Source organism: Lactuca sativa, chromosome 1, assembly GCF_002870075.4.
Source record: "Lactuca sativa cultivar Salinas chromosome 1, Lsat_Salinas_v11, whole genome shotgun sequence".
Lineage (NCBI taxonomy): Eukaryota > Viridiplantae > Streptophyta > Magnoliopsida > Asterales > Asteraceae > Lactuca > Lactuca sativa.
In genome coordinates this window covers 127,449,622-127,466,129 of record NC_056623.2, presented here as the reverse complement: position 1 = coordinate 127,466,129, position 16,508 = coordinate 127,449,622, and the positions used below count along the sequence as shown (strand labels likewise).

At 34.1% G+C, this 16,508-nt stretch overlaps 1 protein-coding gene and 1 long non-coding RNA gene across 3 annotated transcripts; one reads left to right on the top strand and one right to left on the bottom strand.

Annotated features, from left to right (window-relative positions):
- The first annotated feature begins 490 nt into the window (after positions 1-490).
- Positions 491-8,879, top strand: LOC111893552 (disease resistance protein RPV1). 2 transcript variants are annotated; one of them, XM_052763918.1, is made up of 8 exons: positions 491-782; positions 1,845-2,593; positions 3,502-4,633; positions 4,725-5,048; positions 5,129-6,025; positions 6,108-6,777; positions 7,103-7,173; positions 7,278-8,092. In XM_052763918.1, exons 2-8 carry the CDS (start codon positions 2,028-2,030, stop codon positions 7,353-7,355), a joined length of 3,738 nt encoding a protein of 1,245 aa, XP_052619878.1. In that variant the 5' UTR covers positions 491-782; positions 1,845-2,027; the 3' UTR covers positions 7,356-8,092. The 2 variants fall into 2 exon arrangements, with proteins under 2 accessions (XP_052619878.1, XP_023745401.1); XM_023889633.3 differs by lacking the exon at positions 7,278-8,092 and adding an exon at positions 8,484-8,879 and having other exon boundaries at positions 492-782.
- LOC128126166 (uncharacterized) lies at positions 6,350-10,448 on the bottom strand. Its single transcript, XR_008223947.1, has 2 exons — positions 10,209-10,448; positions 6,350-8,092 (listed from the first exon to the last, which is right to left on the bottom strand). It is a non-coding gene; the product is annotated as an uncharacterized LOC128126166 (long non-coding RNA).
- Between the last annotated feature and the right edge of the window lie 6,060 nt (positions 10,449-16,508).

Sequence of the window (16,508 nt, the reverse complement as noted above, 5' to 3'; positions counted from 1 at the left end):
ACATTAACATGAAATTAAAATTACATTAGAAAAATTAAAGGGTTTGGAATTGAAATTGTTGTTGCAACGGTTGACGCTTTGATGGAAACAATTGTTATGGTTGACATCCGGATAACATAAAAGTTTTCAATCCATAGGTTCGTTCTATTTAAAAAATATATACATGCTTACTCTTACTCAAAATTCCATATAAGATATAATAATAATAATAATAATATATTTAGGTATAAAACTCTTTATATGTATATATGATTATATTCCAGTGAATTGTAAAAGAAATGTCAAACATATATTATAATGATACGTGTTATTAATTTCAGCCCAATATATATTTTTCTCAAGCAAAACCCAGCCCAAAGATATCCTCTTCCATTTAAAACAGCAAACACAACCCGCACAAACATTCCTTCGAAATAAAAAAATAAATAAATAACACGGAAGATATAGAAGCCATGTCGAAATACCGACCACAAAACACCCACTACACGCCAGAATCTTAATATCACTGGTTGTAACATTTGCACTTTCGTGGAATTTGCATAATAAATATCTGCACTTTCTTGGAATTTACCCTGTCCTTATAAAATATTCATAATACTAGAAAAGAATAAAAAGAAAAGCAAGAACCTCTCGTCGATCGTAAGGCAAAAGAAAAAGCCATCATCCTCGTTCACTCTCCTCTATCGCCGTCTCCCTTCCTCCTTGACTCGCCGTTTACCTGCCGACTTACCGTTTTCAGTCGTCTTTCTCAGCCTCTATCATCCCTGCTTCAGATCTCGCAGGTTAACTATGAACCCACATTCTTACAACTTAGTTTCAGATATTGTTTGACAATTTTTCTTATTAATCATAAGTCAACGTCATAATCAATTGTTTATTTCGCCAACATGTGATTGGATTTTTTTTTTCTAATTCATTACTTTTATTTAATATTATATATCAATTAGGATAGCAGACACTCCTTTTAAAGTAAAGTTCACTACTCCAGAATCATGAACAGAAATTCGTGCAATTGGGAAATTTTTCAGCCCTCCAAAATTGCTTCCTCAGTTCCTTTATATTTTCAAGGAATTTTGAGGATCTGTATGTCAAGAAGCTTCTTTTTTCCTGTTTGGATCTTCAAATTACTCATTGTTGATATCTAGCAAACGCCTGAAAATGCCTACATCTTATGCAATTCCTTTCATGGGAGGCAATCGTGGATCATGTAGTTGTACCCAGAATGGTATTTGGTGTTGATTTGTGGGCTTTTAAAATCAAAATATGGACTTTAAAGGTTAAATGAATAGATTGCTTCGATATTTTTTTGCACCTGAACTTAATTAGCTGGAAAAATAGGTTAACCAGTTCAATTAGTGGAGTAACTGTTTTCTAAATAATTCCCATGGCAATGTAATTGTTACCCTGTATATACCTTTTTCTGTTTGAAATAAGAGCAGTCTCTCTTTGCTTCATTCACATACGTACTTTGCACACAAACCAACCAAGGTTATCACCAATTAAGCTATGAATCACCTTTGAGCTTGAAAATTAAATCGAGGGTTAAAACACACATACACATATTATGCAATATATAGCTCCAATATCAGCTCTAAACTCAAAATCTGGGGGTAAATATTCCCAAATTAGCACAATTAGAGTTCATATATTGAAATTTAAACCTTTTCTAGGCATATTAGTTCACATGGAAAAGTTCGGAGATGCATATGTATTGCATTTTAATTACTTAAAAGTTCTATTTTTTAGTAATTTTAAGTTATTATTAATATTATTATTGAGGTTTAATTTGTTTGATGAGGTTTAAGTTGCATATTTTAAATACTAATAATTTGGATTTTATGTAGAGGCATTATTTACTACATCTTGACATTGAAGCACAAGTGAGGGAAACTAGTGAAACCAACTTACATTATTGATAACCTGTAGAGTTTCAGAGCTTACTTAGGTACACCTGCATTTAAGAAGAACCTTTAAACAAATACTCAAAAAGGTGGGAAGGGTGAAGAGTCATCAACACACAACTCATAATGGTTGTTCTATCTGAACTTCCAGAAGCATCTTCATCAACTCATGGCCATAGTCCATCAACTTGTGGTCCTAGTTCATCAACCGATGGTTATAGATATGATGTATTTTTAAGTTTTAGAGGTGTTGACACCCGTCTTAGTTTTACTAATTATCTGTATGAGGCTCTTATAGATGCCAATATCAATACCTTCTTGGATGATGAAGAGATTGAAACAGGGGAAGATCTTAAACCTGAATTAGAGAGTGCAATTAAGGCATCTCGGGCTTCTATTATTGTGTTGTCTAAGAACTACGCTTCTTCAACATGGTGTCTGGATGAACTGGTGTTGATCCTTGAGCAGCGTATCACATCCAACCACATTGTCATCCCCATATTTTATCATGTGGAGCCCACCCATGTCAGGAAGCAACAAAGTAGCTTTGGAGAGGCAATGACTAAACATAAACAGAAAATGGATGAAGAGACGGATGAAAATAAAAGAAGTCAATGGGGTCAAAAGATAGAGAGATGGAATAAAGCACTTATCCAAGTTGCTAATTTAAAAGGAAATGACATCAATGGAAGGTAACCACATATTCACCCATATGAAAAATGTCAATATCATCTTCACCCTATGCATTTCGGTATTTTTTTAATATCATCAAACAGACATACGTTTGATACAGTAGGATAACTAAGATGCATATTTTGTATAAATATAACATTGTTGCATAAAATCGGGAAAAGGACGAAATGTCTTATATTTTATATAAATTTAACATTGTTGCATAAATTGGGAAGAAGGCGAAGTGTTGTTGCATAAATAAATAGTCAACCCTTTTATTAAAAAACAAATTTTGAGTAGGTTTCTATACATCTACTATTAGTTATACCATACTACCTTCAAATCATAGCGTCTTTTATGATAAATAACTTCTGTTGTAAGTAGTAAAGGATAATCTACTGGCCTTTTTTTTTCAAACTTACCACATTGATAGTTAAGTTTGACAGGCATTTTTTTAAAACTCACATCATTGATAGTTAAGTTTGATGTTCTTGTAAAAACACAGTGAAGTTACAAGGCCCATTATGAAAACTTGTATTACATTGGTAGTTTTGGTCTTATTATACATAAATATTTATGGGCTTACACATTAGATATGTATATGGTTAGAATGAAGACAATATGTTTTGATGCGAAGAACTTAATTAGAAGTTTTAAACTAATAGTTGCTGTGAAGGAATAGATTTCTGGAATATTATGTTGTCATTGATAAACAAGTTAAACCCTCATTTATAAATCAACTAGTGTACCTAAAACATGAAAATACAAATAAAGTAACCTAAAAGCAAATAAATCCTATTCTACATATATCTAACACTAACACTTGTTATATAATATTGACTTGGATCTTTATATAAAAGAAATCTCCAAATCAGGTTTGTTAGTTTTGTGGATTGTATTTTGTAATTCTTACTACATTAAGTTTCAGGTTTGAGACAGAGTTTATTGAAGAAATTGTGAAGGACATCTACCGTAGATTACGTGTACCCTTATTACAGAGTTTTCAGCCACTACTTATTGGGATGAAGTCTTCCATTAACTTCATCACTTCATGGTTGACAGATGTATCCTCACTTACGTCAGACATACTCACTATTTCGGGTATAGGCGGGATCGGGAAGACATCTTTAGCCAAACATGTCTTTGGGTTATATTGTCATGAGTTCCAAACAAGCAGCTTTATTGAAGATATTGGTAGGAGATGTGATGGAAAGTATAATGGGCTGCTTGATATACAAAAACAACTTTGCGGTGACATTTCAAAAACAAGTCCAGTTCAAGTTTATGATGTTTCAAAATACACATCAATGATAGAGAATGTAGTAGCTCGTAAAAGGGTGTTTCTTGTTCTTGATGATATCAATAGTATTGATCAGTTGGACGCATTACTTGGAAGCAAAGGTTTTCATTCAGGAAGCAAAGTTATAATAACGACAAAGGACAGATGGTTGACAGAGAGTTGTGCACTATTCAAAACAAACATTAAACCCAAGCATGTAAAACACTTCCTTGAAGGCTTAGATAAGATTGAATCACAACAACTTTTGTGTTCCCATGCATTCATGTGTGACCATCCCAAGGAAGGTTATGAAGAGGTTTCAGATAAGCTTGTGGATTATTGTCAAGGACATCCATTGGCTCTTGAAGTTTTGGGTAAGTCTCTGCATAATCGAGATGTGACGTACTGGGAAGGGTACATGGAAGGGCTAAAGAAAGAAATTAGCTCCCCTGTAAATAATGTCATAAAAATGAGCTTCAGCTCTTTGCCATCCAAAAATGATAAGGAATTGTTTAAGCATATTGCTTGTTTTTTTGTTGGAATGTATAGAGATGTTAGCGAAACAATATTAGAGGCATGTGATATAAACACAAGATCCGGAATCACGAATCTCATTGATAGATGTCTTCTTAGTATTGGATCGAATAATGAATTGAAGATGCATCAGTTGGTTCAAGAGATGGGAAGATTCGAAGTACATCAAGAATCACCTGATAAGCCATGGAAGCGAAGTCGATTATGGTGTCATAAGGAGTCATTCAAGGTGTTGAAACAAAAAAAGGTATGAGGCCATGTATGCTTTTAGTAGTGTGCATGTCCAAGAAAACATTTGCATTGCCTAATTTGTTTGTTTGCATTCTGTTTCTTCTTAGGGTAAGGGAAATCTTCTAGGCCTTTCCCTTGACATGCACATGCTTGAGAAAGAGAAGTTGAGAGGATCATTTGAGCTGAAGACGGATGCCTTGAGTAACATGGATAATCTTATGATACTACAACTCAATTATGTGCAAATGCATGGGTCTTATGAGAACTTTCCAGAAGAAATAAGATGGTTATGTATGCATGGGTTTCATTCAAAGTCTATACCTTTAAACTTACCTATAGAGAATCTTGTTGCTCTTGATATGTCATATAGCAATATTGAATCATTTGTCGGTTGTTATAGTAATCCACAACGACTTGAGAAGAGGCAAAGGGTAAAGTTGTCTTCATTTATTATTCATGTATGTGAGTTGATGAAATTCAATACTATACTAACTTATTTCCATTTCTGTAGGTGGATGGATCGTGCTTAAAAGAGAAAAGGTTGTTTGGTTCACTGAAGATTCTTATTTTAAGTTTTTGCAAACAACTTCATAGTGTTGGTGACTTTGACCAACTCCCTGCACTTGAGAGGTTAATACTTAGGAACTGCATTGGTTTGGTTGATGTTTGTGAATCAATTGGGCAATGTGTTGAGCTTATCTTCATCGATCTGAGTTACTGCACGAAGCTTGAAAAACTTCCAAGAAATATAGACATTTTAGAGAAGGTTAAAACAATGTTGCTAGATGGTTGTAATCTTGTTGAATCTCGAATCAAGAATATGGATGTGGATTCAGTGGAAATGTGCACGGTTACAAACATTGGCATCAACACAGCCTTTGTGGGTTCTATACCACGTGATTTGAAGTCCTCTGCAATGTCTTTACCGAAGTCTTTAGTAAGGTTGTCACTTGCAAATAATAATATATCTCATGACTCCTTTCCCGTGGACTTTAGTTGCCTATCCATGTTAAAGGAATTATATTTAGATGACAATCCTATCAATTCCATGCCTAGTTGTGTGAGAACCCTTCCTAGACTTGAGATACTTAGTATGGAGATGTGTAAAAATTTGAAGTCAGTCGAGTATCCTCCACGTACACTAAAACAGTTGTTTCTTGACGTTGCTTATGGGTATCCTATAGAGAAAGTTGTATTTGATCCAGAAATGTCCCCACTCCAGTTATCAATAGACCCGTTAGACTGGACATCTTCACTTGGGTTGAAGGATTACGGAATTGAAGGTGTGATCAAAATCCAAACAATGATGATTGTTGAAGAAAAGGTATTACGTAGTTTGGGCTGGATTAATTTAGACTTCCTCAACGAAAGGCGTGTGGGAACTAATTCTTCAGAATCTGAAATCCAGGTTTTGTCTAGTTAACTTAACTTCTATATATGTTTATGTGAAGACATATAATGTAATTATTATGGTGGTTTGTATTTGGCAGATGATGTTTTATGAATTTGGAATATTTAGCATGTTGTATGAGGCTGAGGAGATGCCGGGTTGGATTAGGCATAGAAGCTTGGGGCCAATAATATCATTTACCATCCCATCATCATCATCATCATCATCATCATCATCATCTCCAAACAACCTCCTTACAGGGCTCAACTTCTGCTCTCTGCACACATTAAACCTTCTTGATGAGGAGTTGGATTTATCAGATGATGATCTTTTGCCTTGGACGCCAATGATGACAATTAGTAATATAACAAAAAAACGTACGTGGATATATGAACGTTATGTGGACAGATTTAGTGAAACTCTGAATTGTTGGGTAATATTAAGTCACTGGATGTTTGGGAAGAATGAGATGGAGGTTGGTGACCACATTACTATCACTGTTACACCGCAACGACATGAACTTCTAATGAAGGATGAGGTTATAAAGGAGTGTGGGGTGAGTTTTGTGTATGAAAATGGAGAGAAGAAGGATGAAGAAGAAGAAGTGTTAGGTTATTACAAGTCATGGAATCACATAATTGGTGGAGATCTCTCTCCTTTTCAAACAACAACAGGACAATACATCCTATGCAACAGGCGATTTTATGATTCTGGCATTAGATTGTGGCCATATCATCGTAAATTCGTTCAGGACGACCCCGACTTTCAAGGTAGATGTCATTTATTTAATGATCTGACCTATGATCCAAAGCAAGATGGATAATACACATTTAATTTTAGTAAAGAAATAAATGTTTCATATAACCCAAATCAATCCACCCATTTATCATTGATTTTATTGACATGTACTATTAGAGTTAGTTTTTATAAAATATGAAAAACAAAATTTCTACTACTAACTCCTAAATGAATCTACCCAAGTAGTAATCCGTCTCAATGGGTATATGTAACTCTTTAAGTCTTGATATGTTGGACCACATACATATATCAGATGCTTGTGAATAATAATTAAAATAACTGTTTATCTGTTTTCAGCACAAAAGGAAAAGTGTTGGTTTAGAGCTTTATCCCCGAGGAAGCTTGACATACTTGGTCGTGCATGTGAGGTATACATTTTGACACCCAAACCTTTCTCTCATCACATGAATAAAGGGCATACAGATCCAAGTATGCTATATATCATACCTTTGATTGGTTTAGGATGTAACAGAGTTATAACCTTGCAATGGATGCTTGCTTGAGAAAGACAACGTCAAAACATAGTTCGGGCAGATACGATGGGGCATGAACTTTGTATTGTTTTCTCTAACTACTTAATCTTAGAATGGGAGCCAACAAATTACGGATACCTAATTCCTTCATTTTTTTTGGAACAGCAAATCTACACTACTCCTAAACTATTCCTAGTTCCTTCAATTAGGGCTCTAAATTCGGTGTTTTTGGTTGTTATCAAGATCTTTTGGTTTTTATTTAATTTAGTTATCTCTACCCTCAATCTCATACAATGCCTCTATTGTACTTCTTTACTACAGTCTTGGTCTTTGCCTTAAGGACCTCCTCCTCATTTTGAACTTCCACCAATTCATTTACCTACATATCATTTTCCTCCACTTTTTGAATTTGAATCGATTTCTCTACATATGTTTAGAGTCGACATTTGCAAAATGCTTTTTGAATTCAATAATAGAAATATTAGAGTTGGAAAAATAAAATACTTGATCCTTTTGATGAGTTTGTTGATATCGGATTAGCGACCCTAAGGAAGATGTAGGCTTGTTTATTAGAGTCCTCCTCCTCATTAGATGATGACCAAATCTCCACTTCAGTTGATAATTCTCCACCACATTTCTCCCATGTACGCTTTCTCATTCATCTCGGCTTCTTGATATTTCTAGAAATAATATGATCCATGCTTCACCACTTTTTTTGCATTGCATCATTGAATTCCCTCTAACCAATGGCAATGGTCCCCACCACATTGTATTGGACTTTGAAGAATCAGCTTTTTGTGTTATGCTACTTCTCCTGTATACAAGTCAAAGGTTTCAGTTATTGACTCTGTAGCTGATCCTTTAAAATTGTTGTATTCGTTTAGGCCTGGTAGTCTTGTATTTTTAAGGACATGGTCTGGTCCTTCGATTCTATTCTTAAACATGTCCCACATTTATTTAGGCGATTCACATATATGTACAAACAAACTTAAAAAAATCGTGTTGTATTTGTATTACCATCATGTGTGAAAGTCACTAGCTAGGGTCGAGTTCTCAGAGTTATTTGGCTGATTCATATTTAAGGAGTCTTATTAATAGATGCCTTATTAATAAGACTAAGAACACATGGAAACATTAGCATATTACTTGTTTTTAAGGAGTCTTGGTGAGATTTTATATTTTTCTTACTTTTCCTTTATTCGTAGGGTAAGGAGGAATCTTCAGGGTCTCGTCCTTGACATGAAAATTCAAAACAGATGGGTTACCAAAAGCTACTGTAACTCACTCAATCACGTGAAACTAATGAGTAATATCCTTATTTTTCCAGAATAATTAAAGATGGTTTGCTTCTTGTCATCTCTAGTAACGATTTATCTTTGCGGTTTTTGTTTTAATAGTTGTATCTTATATTGCCAAAAACAGTGGAAGACAATATGAATGGTTTTTGAGTTAATTAATACACATATAAGGAATATGAGAATATGATGTAAGTCATAACGTTGTTTTAAATTACTTCATATATTTTGTTGATTTGGTTCATGTGATTGAGAGAAAAGACTAAAATGTGATTGCTGAGTTGCCATGATTCTCACAGTTGAATATTTTGCTGCTACTTAATTCAATAAGTTGAAGTTCTAAGTGATATAACTGAGAAAGTCAATTCTGTAGCCACAACTTTGTCCATTTCCTTACTGTTCTTTTGTATAATTACTCAATTTTAGCTTTCTAGTAGACCACTTGGATTTCCTATCACTTATCATCCGTTAGAAAGTTCCATATTATGATTTTCATGTATAAATGGAACTTAGTAAATGTTAGAATATAAAAACAAGCTGTACATGTGTTGCCCCTTTCCAGCATATATATGTGTCGTCACTTTTCCAGCTTAATTTGCATAGAGTTTTCATGCACTTTTAGTTTTTAGGATAGGTCTCATGTATATTTTGGATAATAGTATTTTTTATTTTTCATTCTTGAGAACCAAAATTGAAAAAGATACAAATAATCTTCATGAGTTGTCTTTTTCTGAAAGTAAAATTATTGTAGAGGTCTTCTTACTTTGTGGTCAATACCTTAACTGAACAAACCCATGACTTTGCTTTTTGATCAAAGTCCTCTCATGTAATCGGTTTCTGTAGAAAATTCATTATAAAACAGAATACAATATCCTTATCCAAACATGTTACATGAGATTCAACTTTTCTTTTTCCTAAGCAATGTCATACATCCTTTGAACCCTAAGGGAGGAGGGAGTCGTTCCCATTGAACCCACCGAACCCACTGAACTCACTGCCACATCAGCTTTTCTCTTTGATTTTTCTTCATCTTTCCGAACCCACAACACACAGAAATCCTATCTTTTTCAATCCACTCAACCCACTCAATTAAAAAAAACACTAAACAACTAAGGTACAAGTCTTAAAATATATGGTACAAGAGAAAATGAGAAAGAGAAAGTAGAGAGAGATGATGAAGTGGGTTCGTGAAACCAATTAAACAACCCGTCGAAGAGGAAGTGGTACTGACGGTAACTCTATTGTTAATTAAGATTTTACCTTGATTATTTTGTATATTTTTTTTAATTGAGTGGGTTAAAAAAAATAGGATTTCCGTGTGTTGTGGGTTCGAAAAGATGAAGAAAAATCAAAGAAAAAAACTGATGTGACAATGGGTTAAGTGGGTTCAGTGGAAAGGACTCCCTCCTCCCTAACAAGCTCGTCCATTAGAATTACAAAATCCAATCAGATGCGCCAAAAGACATATAAACCCATGATTGACGGAACCAGTCTATACTAATTACTTCTATTTGCACTATGGCGATCCTATTGATTTCTAAACAAAAATTGGGTCGTTTTGTTTTTGAGCACACGAAAAGGAGTTGGATTTCGAATAACAGATGCCAAATAATGCTACCAGTTGCGAGAACTTACAAAGACAAGCATATCAGTTAACCGGTCATGTGATTTGCCGTTCAGATGTTGATTCTAGACTCTCCACTGACCTAATCTTGTATCCACTCTTGTCTGATTCTGATTTCAAGTCTCTAAACAACCGAGAGATCATGTTTTTTTCCGCTAAACCACATAATAACGGTGGTCGATTTATTGCCGCAGCCGGAGCATTGTACGTGAACAACGAAGGAGGAGGCATGTGGTGGAGCGACTTCTGGGCTTACATTTTCATTTTTTAATGATTAGATTTAGAAAACTCATTAGAGATCTCTTATAGGGCTTACAGCCCAAAATGCCTCCCGTTCATCTAATCTCTTTCACTAATTGATGCCTCGCAATTTCCTTTTATGTGCCCATTACATACTATTATATTAAGATTAATGTGTTAAATAAATATAGTATTTCATCAAATTTTTTCAATTGTTCTTATTTCTCCCCCTTTTTTTTTTAGTGTGTATATATATATATATATATATATATATATATATATATATATATATATATATATATATATATATATATATGAGTTAGGTTCAAATGTTTTCACTATCTATTGTGTGTCTGTATGATTGATTCTGGACCAATCATTTTAGTTATTTTAAGAAAGTAATTAATGCTTATTAAATGCTGAAGATGTAATTAATACCTATTATATCTTCAACATGTAATATGCATTAATTACTTTCTTAAAATAACTAAAATGATTGGTCCAGAATCAGTCATACAGGCACACAATAGATAGTGAAAACAAAATAACCTAACCCATATATATATATATATATATATGGGAAAAGTGAATATACCCTTAAGGGTATATAAACTTAGGTACCCAAACACATCATAATTAGTAGTTTTGTTAGATATATTCATTATAATGTTCTTAAACTTCAACCTCTAACTTGATTTACTTTAAAGATTTTCGAAATTTATAATTATCTTCCTCTTATATCATATTTTTTTATCGATCACCTACTAGACTATATATATTATAGTTAAAAATGAAAAATATGTAAAAAGAAGATAAATGTGAAATTTATAAAAATCTTAGAAGTAATCAAGTTAAAAGTTGAATTATAACAACAATTGGACAATTACAATGTAGATATATGATACAAAACGACGTAATATAGTAAATTTGGATACGTAAGTTTATATACCTTTAAGGGTATATATATATATATATATATATATATATATATATATATATATATATATATATATATATATATATATATATATATATATATATATATATATATATAAGTGAGAGCCACTTTTGAAAAGGTATTGTTATTGCAGTGGTGTGGGATCTAATTGCAAAGCTGATGTGAAACTGTACTGTACTGATGGTTTGAAAAATATCTTTGAGGACTTTCAAGGAAAACGTCATGCCACTTGTACTGTGGTTTGCAATATTACATGGAAGGTCCTTCTGTCGTTAAATTTAATTTTTTAGCTATTAGATTTTAATGATTATATATATATATATATATATATATATATATATATATATATATATATATATATATATATATATATATATATATATATATGATGATATGATTATAGGGAATGATTATATATAATGAGATTTAAAATTTTGAAACAAGGATGAAAACCCAAAAAAAAATGTAAAAAACAAAGCTGTTTTTACATTTTGTCTAATACTTTTTACATTTTTCAATCACACGGTTCTGTAATGTCGTCCAACTTGGTGTCTGCTCACATTGACCGACTTTTTTTTGCCGGACAGGTTGAAGACTTTTTCAATCGATTTTTTATCCAAAAACAATATATGAACCTTACGATAAAATATCTGTATTTTCTTGGAATTTGCCTAATATATGTTTACTTGAAAGATTAAAGGGAAAAGCACACCCCTGAAGCCATTCAATCGTAAAGCAAAAGAAAACGGAAAACCCACATAACTCGTTGACTTTCTCTCTATCTCTCTCTCACATCCTTCCTTTCATTCACTCGCCGTTTCCGTTCTGACTTACCTTCTTTCGCTCTGTAGATTTCAGTCGTCATATTTCTCAGCTTCGTCACTGTTGGTTCATCCTTTATCATCGCTACTTCAAGTCTTCTTGTCTTCCTGTAGGTAGGTAACTATGCATGCACGTTCTTACAAGTTAGTTTCACATATTTTCGGACAATTTCATCTTATTAATCATACATAACATCATAATCATTTGTTTATTTCGTTAGCAGGTTTGATTATTTTTTTCTATGTCAATTACTTTTTTTTCTATATCAATTAGGATAGTAGACTCCTTTTAAAGTAAAGTCCAGAATGATTAACAGAATTCCATGTACATTGGGAAAATTATTCATTCCTTGAAAATCGCTTCATCAATTCCTTTTAGATTTTCAAACTCATAAACACGATTTTTTTTTTTTACATTTGATTCTTTTTAAATAATGTTATCTGCTTCTTAATGGTAATCTAAACAATCATATTGACCAAGTTTCAATATTCGATTGTCATAATGGGTGTTTAACTTCCCATTGAAGTCAAAACTTAATGATATCTATATGCTTGTTGTCACACCCCGAAACCCAGGGCGGAAACGTTCCGGGGCGGAGGACATCATGAATATCGCAACCAATGTACATAGTAAGCGAAGTAAACACAAAACATTACATTACATAGTTTTCATTACACCTAATTAAAAGTAAAGTGATACAAGTTTCATAGATACATAAGTTTAAACAAAAGAAGGACGTGACTCCATACGCTTCGTCTTCTGCAAAAGAACGCGAGAATACCTGTCTAAGGAAAACCTTAGAATACAAGCAGTTTAAAAATTAGCATAAAGCTGGTGAGTTCATAAGCGGTTTGTTTTGTGAAAATGAACAAGATTCCTTTAGTTTTCCGAAAAGTGGTTATCCAAGAAAATCCCATATTTTCTTAACAGTTGGTTACCAAATCCAAAATGTAATGTAAAAGATGTACACTGAAAAACATGTTTACCCTTATGAATTGTAAAGTTTAGTTATCTGAGTTATTACACGTTTTTGGTATGTACAAATGTTATCCCAGGAAAATCCCATATTTTCCTAAATGTGTTGAAGTGTTACCGAATCTGAAAGTTATGTACAAGTATCTACCATACTTAAAGTGTGTGTGTGGAGTCTCCTGAAAGTCTGATTACCCTTAAATGTACATTACTTTTAACACATATATAAAACAAATAAATAAGTACAAAACGTTCATAATCTTGATTGCGAGTTCCATAACCATACTACAGACTAGATATGACTCGGACTAGGGCCAGTATCTTTTTATGACTTTTGTCACCCTTGAACCTTTCGGTTCGGCTGTAGCTAGCAGCCAGGTGCAAGATAGTCAGTCCCGTATAGATCTATACACTTAAGTCACGCTCTCCCCTTTTCCGAAGATTCTGGTTACAGGGATAGTCCTCCACTCTCGTATCTAAAGGAAGTGTTACAAAGGACGTGTCTCCAATCTTAAGATCAATGAATTTAAAACTGAAAGTTATTAATACGGAAAAATCTATTTCTATTAGTCCTTTACTCTCGTATCTAAGAGGAGTACTATCAAGGACCTAACTAAAGTTCTAATGATACATGTCCTTCACACTCGCATCTAGGGGTGTTTTATTAAGGACAATATAAAAGATCTATGATTTCAACTATAAAAGTGTGAACAATCAATTGTGTAGTATAATACTATATAATAAGAATTTAAATCGGTTTCAACAACTCCTCTGCAAGTCAAAACAGTTTGTTAATATGTTTTCAATTCTTAAAGGTGTACGAATTATGAAATCATTCAAATGAAATAATAAATTCAAGTACAAGATATTCTTGTACTTTTGCTTTTACCCCCCCCCCCCTCTGAAAACATTGAAAAACCATTGAAAAAGGGTAGGGGTATGAACTCACCGGTCGCGGAATGTGTCGACTAGGATGCTAAAGGTCGAATCGAGGCTTGAATATGTGCGAGGTTCCTATGTAATATTAAATAATACACAAATATATCCAACTAGAATTTTAAATCACTAATTAGATACACTTAAACATTCCAAGACGCGAAAACACTTCAAATCAAGTGTTTGGAGTGACCCGGGTGACATCTAAGGACTTGTATGGCTTAGGAATGGAGTTTAATCTTCAAGAGTAAACTCTTATAAGAGTTTTCGGCCCTAAACACCATATTCACATGAGTTCACGGCTGTGAACTCATGGATGGAAGGTTTATGGTGCAAAATGGCCTTGAAACACTTGGGGATTAAATCTTGGTTTGAGTCTAATGCATTGGAAAGGGTTTTAACTCACAAATGGACCATTTATTGGAGTTTACGGTCGTAAACTCCCCCACACATATTCCTTATGTAATTTGGTGATACTAGGACAATCACATGTGATTCAAACAAATTTTACAAGCCTTAGGATGAATTTTGGGCACCATTTGACTTATGTTTAGGAGTTTACGGCCCTGGAACCTATTCTTGGGGGGTTATGGTCGTAAACTCTCAAATGAAGGGTTTTTATCATGTTTAAGGTCCCCAATTCAATTGTGGTTGGTTCTAGGATTTATTCCAAGGCTAATGGTGTGTTTAAGTGGCATTTAAACACTTGAAAATGAGTTTACTCTCCAAGATAATGAGTTTACGGCCCAAGAATGTTCTTGGGCAGTAAACTCATGTTTACTCCTCAAAAATTAAGTTCAAGGTGTTCTAAGTCCGATTTGGTGATTCCCTAAGTCATATCTAAGCTCCAAATGAGGTTTGGAAGGGTTTTATGGCTCAAAAACCCCTTTTATATGAGTTCACGGTCTAGGACTGTTCTAGGGCCGTAAACTCATGATAATGGTCCTAATCCATGATTTAAACTCAAATTTGAAGGCTAAATGTGTTATACTAGAAGCTAGGATAGTTACCTTGGTGTTTTGAAGCTTGAGATGAGAGATTTTGGATCAACAAGTTGGATTTGAGAGAGAGGTTAGAGAGAGAATGAAAAGGCTTCAAATGAGGCTTAAACAACTTTAAATATGGTTTGGAAATGAGACACGGTGGAATTCTACCCGATACCGACGTTAACCGAGGCTTTGGGTCGCACCCGATTAAGTTGTCGTAACTCGATATGGTCAAAACTAAAATTTTTCTAATTATTAGTTTGAGGTGTTTACTTGCGTTTCTAATGTGTTTGGGTATTTACGAGGTCAAAATAAAAGCCTTAAATTAATTGACCTAATCAAAAACGAACTTGGACAATTTGCTACCGGCGAATTTTATTGACGAAACGGTTACGACAAGAGGAACAATTTCGGGTTGTTACATTATCCCCCCGTTAGAGGGAATTTCATCCCGAAATTCAAAGATTAAGGCACCAATTATGGATAAAGGTGTGGATATACCTATTACATTGAATCTTCCATGATCCCAAGTGATTTCAGATCTTCGCATGTCATTCCAGCGAACCTTCACTAACGGGACGCGGCTCGGTTTCAAACGTTTGATTACTTGGTCTATGATCTTAGTTTGTTCATCCAGAAAGTTTAGGTATATCGTGGTTCTTGATCACATCAGGATAGATTTCTATGGTTTTATCATACATGTATTCATTAAGAATAGAGGCACAAGGTATAGGGTGAATGTTGCTAAGTACTGAAGGTACTCGGAGTTTGAAGGCTATGGAATCAATCCTAATGGGAATCTCGAAGGGTCTAATGTACCACGAGTTAAGTTTTCCGTGCTTTACAAAGTGTATCATGTCTTTCCAGGGTGAGACCATTAACAGGACACGATCTCCAGCCTGGAATTCCAGAGGTTTATGTTGTATATCGGCGTAACTCTTCTATCGATCTAGTGAAGTTTTCTATGGGAGTCTTCGGTGCCGACCAATTCTCTATTGTTTCGATCTTAGGAGGATCCATGCGTATGTCTTCATCGCCTACTACATGACCGGAGGAAAATGGTTTGACCGAAGGGGATCAATACGAACTCTTAGTGATTATATCAAGTCCTGAATGATGTCTTTGAAACATCACTCTCATGAACTCGTAGCTGATGGTGTCTTGACCTAAGGTATATCTTCGAGGAGTAGCTGGCTCCCTGAAATTATCGAAGAAGTCATCTATTCGGGAAAGAGGATATCGGTTTTGACGGTCAACTCATTAAGCCGACCGAATAACTCCTGCATTTCTGCTGGAGCAAGACGATACGGAGGTTTGGCTAGGGGGAATTCCAGGGATTAAGTTGATACGAGATTCAACTTGGCGTTTGGGAGGAATTCTCGGGATCTATTCGGAAA